Source organism: Phyllobates terribilis, unplaced genomic scaffold (genome assembly GCF_046119375.1).
Source record: "Phyllobates terribilis strain yellow unplaced genomic scaffold, ASM4611937v1 Scaffold_11__3_contigs__length_659146591, whole genome shotgun sequence".
NCBI lineage: Eukaryota > Metazoa > Chordata > Amphibia > Anura > Dendrobatidae > Phyllobates > Phyllobates terribilis.
In genome coordinates, this window is record NW_027362771.1 from 479,163,950 (window position 1) to 479,176,455 (window position 12,506).

Genomic DNA, 12,506 nt, shown 5'->3' on the forward strand with positions numbered 1-12,506 from the left:
TACTCTCGCTCACCGCTCTAGGCGGTCTCGTCTTGCCCTGCTCTCGCTCACCACTCTGGGTGGCCTCACACTGCTGTGTTTGTCCGCCACATCTGTGGTTCTGTTCCTGAGTCCCAGTGTGTACTGGGTCCTATCCCGCCTGTGTTCCAACCTGCTAGTGCCTCCCTTTCTGCACTCTAGCCGTGCTTGCCTGTACCTCCCTGCCTGCATACCCGCCTGCCTGCATACCAGTCGTGCCTGCCTATACCCACCAGTCTGTGTGCCAGCCTAACCTGTCTGTTCCTGCATTCCCCTGTGTGGGTCAACAGCCGTGTCCGGGGTCTGTCCTGGAGTAGCACCTGGTCCCTCTGCTCGGTTCCTCCTTGGTGCACTGGCGTCGTATGCCGTCCTGCGACCCTGGTCGGATCGGGTGAATACCTAGTTACGCCCCTCCAGGCATTCACTCTCCGGCACGGTCCAGTGGAATCACACGCACACGCCGCTCAGCCCGGGCGTGTGCATTACAATGAAACAGTATATATCAAGTTTATTAATTAAAATCGTGTACATATAGAGACAAAAAGGGGGAAGAGTGCTCAACAAAAGATGGCACCCAGGGTAAGTATATATATATAAATATAAAGTATTCCAATGGCACAGAATAAATTACCAGCTATATACAATTATAGAGTCCAAAGTGGTATTATGGAAATGGTGCAGCATGTTACAAGAGCAGTATCTGATGACAAGTCACATAAATAAAGTGCATTATGCTAAAGTAACCAGTCCATCAGAACATGTTATCATTAATGTAAAGATGCATATAATGGGTAACCATGTCCACACATCCTGTATGTGAGCAGGTAGCTAGATAAAAAATAATAAACAAATAGGAATACAAACCCCAGGACGCCACCGCTCATCCGACGCGCGTTTCGTCGTATGCTTTGATGAGGATATGTGAGTGGAGAACAGGGGGCGGTATAAAAAGATGCTATTGGCCAATTGGGAGGTGTGTATCCAATCACATGGACTAAGTACAGCTGTATGTCTGAATTACCATGCATGGTGTTGCCGACATCATTTCCTTTCCGAAGAACATGTCTCCTAGGAGCGCGATCCTCCGGAAGGAAGCGGTGGCGACATGAGTGTCAGCCTGGAGCGCAAGGTGGGATGAACCCGGAAGTGGCAATTACATTGTGGAGACACGCAATGAGATGGTGTAATGCGTTCCACTGTAAAGGGTAAAGTGGATCCGGAAGTGACGATTTGAGTGTGGAGACGCGCAATCAAATGTTGTAAAGCGTTCCACTGTGGAATGCATAGTTATCAGTGATAAATGTGAAGAAAACAGTCATGTTATATGAAAAGAGGGGCGACATGGTCGCAGGTTATATAGACAATATAAGTGGACAAGTGAACAAAATTAAATAAGTATGTGAATGTGTTGAACATGTTTAAGCCCAAATGTGAAATTCTAAAAATAGGCTCCAAGTGGAGAAGGGAATAGAGTAACCAAAGTGCAAAAGTGCCTAAAATATTAAAATGATCAATTGAAATAAATAATGTGCAAAACCATAAGTATATGATATAGATATACATAATGAAAAAATAGTTTATACCATAAAATAGCGACCAGGTAAAAGTGGACAAATAGAATACAATATAGAATGATGCTAGAGGTAAATATATGGATAAAAAACAATGTAGGAAATGAAGACAGGTGAAGACATAATTATTAACCTAATATGGCATGTGATATACACATCTACACTGTGTTCCAAATTATTATGCAAATAATATTTTCTCAGATTTTCCCAAATTACCTATATGAATTGCAGTCATTGTAATTTTCCAGTCAAATAACTATTAGAGTACAATTGAAAGGTTTTTGTACAAACTGCCTATGATAACAGTATATTTTTAAAAAAATAAAAAACTCAAACTGCACTCAAAATGCATGTTCCAAATTATTATGCACAGCAGAGTTTTCAACCTTTTCATTTTAATAAAGAACAAAAACATGGTCATTTTTGAAATTATAAGCATTAGCAGGTTATTACAAACTGAAATCAAACAGTTTTCAACTCAAAACTTTATTCTAGGTGATGTTACATTTGCACATAGGACCCCTTGTTCGAAAGGAGCTTCTGAACTCTCTCGTCCATTGAATTTGTCAGGTTTTGGATGGTTTCTGCTTCAATTGTTTTGCATGAGGACAGAATACCCTCCCAGAGCTGTTGCTTAGATGTGAACTGCCTCCCGCCATCATAGACACTCCTTTTGATGATGCTCCAGAGGTTCTCAATGGGGTTGAGGTCAGGGGAGCATGGGGGCCACACCATAAGTTTGTCCCCTTTTATGCCCACAGCAGCCAGAGATGCAGATGTGTTATGTGCAGCATGAGACGGGGCATTATCATGCATGAAATGATCTCGATGGTCCAGATGGATGGAGTGGAGGATGGCTGGTCGATGGACACCCCATGCAAACACGGCTACGGCGCTAACAAAGAGGAGGTGGAGTAATGTTTTGGGCTGGAATCATGGGGAGAGAGATTGTCGGCCCTTTTAGGATCCCTGAAGGAGTAAAGATGAACTCCATAATGTATGTTGAGATTCTCAAACAGCACTTCCTTCCATGGTTCAAGAAGAACCGTGCATTCCGCAGCAAGATAATTTTCATGCATGATAATGCCCCGTCTCATGCTGCACATAACACATCTGCATCTCTGGCTGCTATGGGCATAAAAGGGGACAAACTTATGGTGTGACCCCCATGCTCCCCTGACCTCAACCCCATTGAGAACCTCTGGAGCATCATCAAAAGGAGTGTCTATGATGGCAGGAGGCAGTTCACATCTAAGCAACAGCTCTGGGAGGGTATTATGTCCTCATGCAAAACAATTAAAGCAGAAACCATCCAAAACCTGACAAATTCAATGGACGAGAGAGTTCAGAAGCTCCTTTCGAACAAGGGGTCCTATGTGCAAATGTAACATCACCTAGAATAAAGTTTTGAGTTGAAAACTGTTTGATTTCAGTTTGTAATAACCTGCTAATGCTTATAATTTCAAAAATGACCATTTTTTTGTTCTTTATTAAAATGAAAAGGTTGAAAACTCTGCAGTGCATAATAATTTGGAACGTGCATTTTGAGTGCAGTTTGAGTTTTTTATTTTTTTAAAAATATACTGTTATCATAGGCAGTTTGTACAAAAACCTTTCAATTGTACTCTAATAGTTATTTGACTGGAAAATTACAATGACTGCAATTCATATACCGTAGGTAATTTGGGAAAATCTGAGAAAATATTATTTGCATAATAATTTGGAACACAGTGTATACGTGACAATAAAGTGCCCGTGCACACACATATATATATATATATATATATACATATATATATATACATATATATATATATATACATATATATATATATATATACATATATATATATATATATACACATATATATATATATAAATATATATATATAGCAAAAACAACATATAATAAATATATTAGAATATGTTCACATGTAACAATACAAAAAAGATATGCATATATATATATATAATAAATACAACACAGATGTGTGTATACGGTATGAAAAATAGTCCTTAAAGTTGAGCATGGAAATACCACACGTCTAAAAACACCGATGCGATGTGTGGACAAACAATTTCACGATTTCATGGTGATGACTGCAAGGTCAAGGCCAGCATAAAAAGATAATTCATCAGGCGAAAGAACTAAGGCAAACTAAAAAGAAAGGAGAATAAATTAGAATAAATAGAAATGGAACAATATTAAAAAGAATTGATACATAAATATTAAAAATATTAAAATAGTGACTATAAAAGGCCACGTACATAATGACATTTTAGATTTAAAGGAAGGGCGCAAAGCTGTTGGATTCATTCAAACCAAATGAAGATAGGGTGTTTAAAAAGATGATCCACCATACCTCCTTTTGGGCCAACATCTTTTTCCAGTTGCCCCCTCGTACGCTTATATAAACTCTGTCAATGCCACTGACCTTCAGTGTGGAGGGATCACAATTGTGAAATTTCTTGAAATGGCGGGGCAAAGATTTTAATTCCTCTACATTGTCGACATCACATGCAGCTCTGATGTCTAGAACATGTTCCCTTGTTCTTCTCCGTAATTCCCTTGTGGTTAATCCAATATATATCTTGTTGCATGGGCAACGTGCGCTGTAGATGACACCTATTGTACCACATGAAATAGTATGAGTGACATTAAAACTTTTTGTACTATTCGCGTTTACAGAAGTTTTAGTTGATTCGATGTTTGGGTAGGTAACGCATTTTCCATAGGGGCCCATATTGCACCTTTGGATCCAAAGATAAATTTGTCCTTGGGAGTTAGTGACAAAAGCAGGAAATGGAGTCTAGAGAGTTGTGAGGTGACAGCCGAGGTCAAGTGCAGTGGGCTGCTAGAAACAATATGGGCATGTTACTCGAGGCAGTAGATTGCCATATATTCTGTGCAGATCTGTCAGTCCTGTGACCTCAAGGTGGGCATTGGGGGCCCTTGGGCACGTCAAGCCCACAGGACTGCAGGGAAAGATGGACACAGACTCCCTGAGGTGGAAGGTAATGGAATCCAGGTGCACTGCCCTCGGTGGAGAAGAATTTCCACTGCTAGTGGAGCCAGCAGGAAAAGGGATGCTCTAACCACACCGAGTGCTAAGGCTGAAGTTATGTAATCACAGTAAGACTCAAATTACTTGGTACCAACAATAGACAAGAGAGCTCACAGATTTGGTATCCTATACTTGCATATAAAATGTAACCTTTAATACATATCTTAAAATTAGACAGCGTTAGATACCATAAAAACAACAAACCACATTATCAGTGCAAATGAAGAAAAGAAGGGGAGTGCCTTTCCCTATTATGGCACTATCTTACCCTACCTTGCTGCAGAGGTTGGCATCCTATATCCTGTGCAATGGCGCCCCCGCTTACCGACGGCTCACCCTGCTTTCCCTATATCACCCTATATAGTGACCAAAAGTTAAAGTGCAAGGTGCAAACAACAGAATTATTTCCGAACCATTAGCGAATGGTAGGGTAAAAAAATATATACATAAGCTGCTCTGATCAGTCCAATAACTGAAATCTTTGAGCATTGCCTACACTGCTCTTTATTCTGGAAAATAGCTCTGGTCCGAGATTTCTGACCTCAGTGATGCCATCTTCTCACTCATCAACCACATACCAGAGGATTGTTCTTCTGGATTTCAGTATGTGCCCTTTGCAATACTGAATTTGTGCTATTGCTCTACAGAAAGGTGCAGCTGAAGCAGGTGATGGAGGAGGTGGATCTGGCAGCAGTGGAGATGACAGTGATGATGAGGATGACAGCGATGATGATGACAGTGATGATGATGACAATGATGTAGAAGAGGACACGGATGAACCTTTATCTTTGGAGTGGCCTGACACTAAGAGAAAGCAAATAACATACCTGTTACTCCTTCCCATTGTATTCCCTCTGTGGTTGACTGTGCCTGATGTCCGGAGTCCGGTAAGTGACAATAAAGGAAAAATTAAAGGGATTTTCTAAAGCCAGGGTTTCGACGAGCATAAGAAAAACAAACAGTCTTCATCCAGAAAAAAAAACCAGACGATTATTCACCCATGTTGTCATCTGTATCTCTTTATTTTCATCCATTTTATAGATCAACAATTTCAAATATAATAAAAGTTCAAATGCAGTTTAATAATTGCAATCAATGAGTATAAAACACATGGATGGTGCCAGATGACATCCATATTTATAACCTATCCATTGAGTTTAATGGGCGAGTATGATCCAAAAATGAATGAGAATAGTGCATGTTGCACTTTTTACATGTGGGCCATGTGACCTACAAAACTGACTTACTTTGGTCCTTGTTCTGTACATATGCCATCAGTTTTGCATGCAAACAGTACAAGGATGTACAGTATGCTCATCTGAACAAGTCCAAAGATGGGAAATAAATAAATTGGTCTTTTTTATCCAAGAAACAGCACCACCCTTGTACATGGGGTGTGCCTGGTATTGAGAAATAGTCTCATTCAAGTTACATAAACTCGAGTATCTCATTATCAGCAGTCTTACACAAACCAATTATCTGTCATTTCCTAATTCTGTTACAGAAATCAAGAAAGTTTTTCGTGCTGACATTCCTGGGCTCGATAATGTGGATCGCTGTGTTTTCATATCTCATGGTATGGTGGGCACATCAGGTGAGGATGTAGAATGGGCAGTCATGATTACACTGGCTTTGTGTTATATCTGCCTATTCAATACACTATTCTTTTGTCAAGAGGATTCTGTCAAATGCAAATAGCAGAAATTGTGTTAAGGTTTAATGGTTTCTTTTCTACCAGAGGTGCCTGAATCACAGGTAAGCCCAGTTTACCCAGTGATGAACCTCAGTCTGACAGTCAATCAGAATTAGACAGTCTCACTGTTTGACCTTCCCGCAGCAACTTATCACGACTTAGGTCACAGCCCCACTATCAGTATTTGGTCTGTAATTTTTCTCAGGAGTGGGAGCCAAAACCAGGAGTGGATGATAAATGCAGAATTGGTGACTTGTTTCTATTATACCTTTTCTGCTGAGAACAATGGCAGCCTATGAGCACATAGCGTAGCTACCAGGAAGGGAGGGGGGCAGAGGATGCAGTTGCCCTGGGCCCCGTGCTAAGAGTGGCCCATCTGGAGCTACCGCTAGCCTTAGCTGTATCGGCGTGCTGCGCAGTAGAGCAAGGAGACATGATCTCCCTGCACTATCGCTCTCCATTCTGTAGACTGCAAGTCGCTTTATGCCTGCTGTAGGGTTTTTACTCACTTGGGTGCTACGGGAGGCAAACAGGAAGTGTGTTCCTTTAAAAGTCCATGTCGGTTTATTACTTCAGAAACCAAAAAGCAACAAGGAAAACAAACAGCCTTTAGTTCAGGCAAGCAAAGTAAAATGTCCTTTAAGCAAGTCTCTACTTAACCAGTCCTGGGGGCATACAGGCTGGCTAGCGTCCAGTATCCAGGAGGCCTTCTCCCTCCAAACACACATGCCAAATAAACGGCCTCCATTTTATAGGTTGTTAACCACACCCAGAGGTGAGGTATGTGGGCAGCTGGACCCGCCCAACTCTCCAAACTACCCGTAACCTGGACCCAGGTGCACCAATGAGTCCTCTTAGTGCTTAGGTGCACTAGAGCAACACTCCGGGTTACATCACAGAGGACAGCCATCTCTGTGATACATACCTCCCATCGACTGTGCGACTGTTAGCCACCTTACACTGCAATCTACAGAACAGCAGGGGGTGCAGTAACCGAGGTGTCCCGGCGCAGTGATGTTATCTGTGCGTACGTTGGCGCTATGACATCAGCTTGTTGGTCAGCCAGAGCCTCGCCGGTGGACTCATCAGGATTGTGGATTACATGAGGATATGATGTTTTTTTATTTTAATTAAAACTTGTGGCGGACTGTACAGTTTGGGGAATAATTAGGGGCCATTATACAGTGTGGGAGCTAATGTTGGGGCCATTACACAGTGTGGGAACTAATGTGGGGGCCATTACACAGTTTGGGGCCTACTGTGGTGGCAATCATACAGTGTGGGAGCCATTATACAGTGAGGGAGCTAATGCGGGGGCCAATATACAGGTTGAGGGCTACTGTGGAGGCCATTGTACAGTGTGGCTTATACTGTGGGGGCCATTATGCAGTGTGAAGGCTACTGTGGGGGACATTATACTGTGTTTTAGGGCAGCAGTGGAGGCATCATACTATTGTATAGGGGAGCTGTGGGCCCATCATATCGTATATATGGGGGCTGTGGACTCACCATACTGTGTATAGGGGAGCTGTGGGGGGCATTATGCTGTGTATAGGGGAGCTGTTGGCCCATTATGCTGTATATACTGGAGTGGTTGTCCTATTGTACTGTGTATATAGGAGATGTGGGGGCATCATACTGTGTATAGAGGAGCTGTGAGCCCATCATACTGTGTATAGGGGAGCTGCGGGTCCATTATACTGTGTATAGAGGAGCTGTGGAGGCATAATATTGTGTACAAGGGAAATGTGGGTCCATCCTACTTTGTCTGGACAGCACCAGTAAAGCCCTGTCCATAGCTTTGAACATCTCCGATTGGACCAGTATAACACAGACCTACTGTAGGTGCAGCAGACATTTTTGGATTTACAGTATTGTATTAGATATTACAGCCGCGATATTTAGTAGTGAAAACGCAGCTTTCAATCATGGTCAAGAATTTGAAACAGCAGAGTGCCATTTATCTAGGTAAAGATTGCAACTTGTATCAGTACGTTTCCTTATTCATGTCTATTGCATTTAGTGTGAGCCCTTTTCATTAGGCGGAACATGATTGTGCCTACAAGCTCACCTGCAGGAAAGAGCGATTTGCTTCTTCTCGCCAGGGCTGGGTTATACAGTTTCAATTAAAATTATTCAACCCCAATTGCAAATTAGGTTTGTTAGCAAAATTTACAATATTTCTGTTGTTTGCAAAAAACAAAACAAAAACAATTGAAATCACTCAACACAATTAATATAACAAGTGGTTCCTCCAAATCAGTGTTTCCCAAACCCCATCCTCACGGCCCCCCACAGGTCATGTTTTCAGGATCTCCTTAGTATTGCACAGGTGAGAGAATTCCTGATGCCTTGATGATACTTCAATCACCTGTGTAATACTAAGGAAATCCTGAAAACATGACCTGTGGGGGGCCGTGAGGATGGGGTTTGGGAAACACTGCTCGAAATGTATCACAACATACCATTATTACTGACTACTGCAATCTCAGAATTATTCACCCTCTGAAAAATTGATGGCATCGTTCAAAACTACAACTAAACCTGCAAAAAACAAGCCCTCGTACAGCTATGTCGATGGAGTAATACAAAACTTATACCACTTAAAAGAAAGGGAGAAATGCAAATAAAAAAATGAAAACTGGTTGTGTAGGCAAGGGGTTAATATGTTTCGGGTCCTTTAACCCTAGAACGCATACCTGGGGCCTCGCAGGCCCGCCCTGTTAATTGTTTTCTATTTTCTGCAAGATTACTTTAGTTAGAATTTTGAAACTCTAGGTATTCCTCAGGTATATCGTTGTTTGTCATTTTTGTTTGAGCTATTCCATGTTATTTGCACACGGGCCTAAAAGGCCCCAGGTATGTGAAAGTGTAGATTTTTATGGTCATGCGTTCTAGGGTTAACTCATAGACGTGCACAGCTGAGGAGACATGAGCGCACACAGCAGAGTACAGATGCAGTAAAAAGCCATAGACATGGTGGTGAACGTGGCACATTTGCGGCTCCTAAGTGTGGCGCATGAATCCAGCAACCAGGCGCAGATTATCCTTTTAGTGATGCTTCTTTGACAAATGTGGCACTCACATGTTTCGGCGGGTCACCGCCTTCCTCAGGTGATAGCCATAATATGGTGTAGACATTTCTTATAAGGCTTATACCATTAAAAAGCAATTGAAACAATTAGTAACCATTAAATAACAGGTGACAAATTAACTATCAATTGTCCATGAGAAAATGCCTGAACATACATTCCTTATAATGGACGCTATACCACTTGGCTGATAACGGAGACAATAGCACAATTAAAAATTTTTATAATTTGGTTAAAAAGAGGTATAATTGACCTATTAATAATGGGATGCATCTATAACATAAAAAACTCAGTATACAACCTTAAAATTACTCTAAAAATCTTAATATATAGTTGCAGGACCGATTGTCACTCATCCGTACTATACAAACCATGCATGCAAGATTAAATAAACACCGCCAGAATATCAAAAATGGATTTTTATTGCATAGTTTGTCAAAGCACTTTCACATAGAGCACCAAAGAGATCCGAAGCAGCTTCAGCTAACGATCATTGATTATATAGAGGATACGGTGCAGGATAGGTCAGAAAGTCTAAGAAATAGAGAGAACTATTGGATTTTCAAATTAGGTACCTCATCGCCTGAAGGCCTCAATCTAAATTTGGAGAATATTATAAACTAGCTGTATGACAAATAGATATCATGATAGGTAAATTAATATTGGCACATGTATTGAACTATTTAAATATTTAATTATTTATTTTGAGTTCCTTATAAGGAGTTACAACAAAATAAAATTAGTATTTTTAAGGTAATATACTGAGTTTTTTATGTTATAGATACATCCAATTATTAATAGGTAAATTATACCTCTTTTTAACCAAATTATACAAATTTTTAATTGTGCTATTGTCTCCGTTATCAGCCAAGTGGTATAGCGTCCATTATAAGGAATGTATGTTCAGGCATTTTCTCATGGACAATTGATAGTTAATTTGTCACCTGTTATTTAATGGTTACTAATTGTTTCAATTGCTTTTTAATGGTATAAGCCTTATAAGAAATGTCTACACCATATTATGGCTATCACCTGAGGAAGGCGGTGACCCGCCGAAACATGTGAGTGCCACATTTGCCAAATAAAGAAGCATCACTAAAAGGATAATCTGCGCCTGGTTGCTGGATTCATGCGCCACACTTAGGAGCCGCAAATGTGCCACGTTCATCAATTGTATCCCTCTGGGAGCGGCAAGAGCTGCAGCTCACAGCGCCGGAGCACAGAGAGTGAAGGACCTGCGGGGACGTCACCCCCACAGGACCGGTCAGGCCTGAACGCCGCAGAATCGTGTGGTGTTTGACTATACACCGAAGGTGCACAACCACGAAAGGTGAGTGTTTTCACTACCTCCCTCCGACCCCCAAAAATCCCCATTAGACCACTAGGTACACACAAGGGCGTCTCTCTGTATGTTTTTATTTTCCACAGACATGGTGGTGGCTCGGTGATGCTTACAGCGAAACATGGCAGTGGCTCAGTTATGCCTACAGTGATGCATAATGATGGTTCAGAGATACCTACAGTTAGGCATGGTAGAGGCTCGGTGAAGACTAGTGAAGCATGGTGGTGGCTCAAGTGATGCCTGGTGAAGCATAGCGAGGACTCAGTGTTGCCTAGTGAAACATAGCGATGACTCAGTGCTGCCTAGTGAAACATGGCAGTGGCTCAGTGATGCTTACAGTTAAACATGGCAGTGGCTTGGACATGCCTTCAGTTAAGCTTAGTGGTGGCTTGGTGATGCCTACAGTGAAGAATGATAGTGGTTCGGTGATGCCTACAGTTAAGCATGGTGGTGGCTCGGTGAAGCCTAGTGAAGCATGGCGGTGGCTCAGTGATGCTTGGTGAAGCACAGCCATGACTCAATGATGCTCTGGGGCTACTCTGCTTTCTCTGGCACTATAAACTTGCAGCATGTGGAGGGCAAAATGTATTCAATCAATAGGAAATCCTGGGAGAAAACATCATGCCTCCTGTAAGGAATCTGAAGCTTGGATGTCACTGGACCTTCCAGTAGGACTATGCGCTTACCTCAAAGTCTACCAATGCTTAGTTTAAGAAGTCCTGGCAGATTCTGGAGTGGACATCAGTTGCCTGACTTCAACATCATAGAAAATCTTTGCTGGGGATTTGAAGAAGGTGGTTGCAGCAGCACAGAAACCCAAGAATACTAATGAACTGGATGCTATTGTCCATGAGGAGTGGTCCAATATTCCTCAATAACACAGCAAGCAGCTGGTGTCTGGCTTTACTTCACATTTGCTCCTTATATTAGTTGTATTGACTTATATAAAATTATTCTTGTCTGACAGATTTATTGCAAACGCAGAGTTTCTATATTTTGTTAAAAAAACTAATTTGCAATGGGGGTTGAATAATTTTAACTGTAACTTTATACATTTTCATTAAACTTTGTTTCATTTTCTGTCAGAAAAAAAATGCACAAATGACATTGGGATACACAGAACTTGTAGAGTAACATGGTCAATAACGACCCATATCAATTCAGGAACAAGGATTGGTCTGTCTCCCATGGTAAATCATAGACTATATACACTGGCACATTGCCAGTGTTGCCACTGCTAAGTGTTGGGTAGCCATTCAAGTTTTAAAAAAAATGCAATAAAATGCATGGAAAACTAGAACAGTGTATAGGTAAATGGTCCAAAAAAATGGTTTTTGTTTCCAGGAGGCATACAGTATTACTGAGCTTAAGTATTACCTATGCATTATTTCTGCCAGGTTGGGGAAACCATTGGCATATCAGAGGAGATAATGGGCCTTACCATACTGGCTGCTGGCACCTCAATCCCAGATCTCATCACCAGTGTGATTGTGGCAAGGAAGGGACTGGGAGACATGGCCGTCTCTAGTTCTGTAGGGAGCAACATCTTTGACATCACTGTGGGGTGAGTACCTGTAATAATGGAGCTAAATTTGAGTCCAATGCTAATAACAATACACAAAGACGACTTATGTTCTAATTAAAGATTGGCTAAAATATTACTGAACCCCAAACAAGTATTGTCCTACCCAACTTGCACTATGCATGCCTTAAAAAAAGTTGTCT

The 12,506-nt window shown here is 41.4% G+C and overlaps 1 protein-coding gene across 3 annotated transcripts in view; it reads left to right on the top strand.

Annotated features, from left to right (window-relative positions):
• Positions 1-12,506, top strand: part of SLC24A1 (solute carrier family 24 member 1) — a 97,411-nt gene that overhangs the window by 83,719 nt on the left and 1,186 nt on the right. For all 3 annotated transcript variants that reach the window (XM_073653426.1, XM_073653425.1, XM_073653427.1), the window contains 3 exons: positions 5,302-5,541; positions 6,159-6,248; positions 12,179-12,345. In XM_073653426.1, coding sequence (XP_073509527.1) covers positions 5,302-5,541; positions 6,159-6,248; positions 12,179-12,345 — 497 coding nt within the window. The remainder of the gene's footprint in view (positions 1-5,301; positions 5,542-6,158; positions 6,249-12,178; positions 12,346-12,506) is intronic.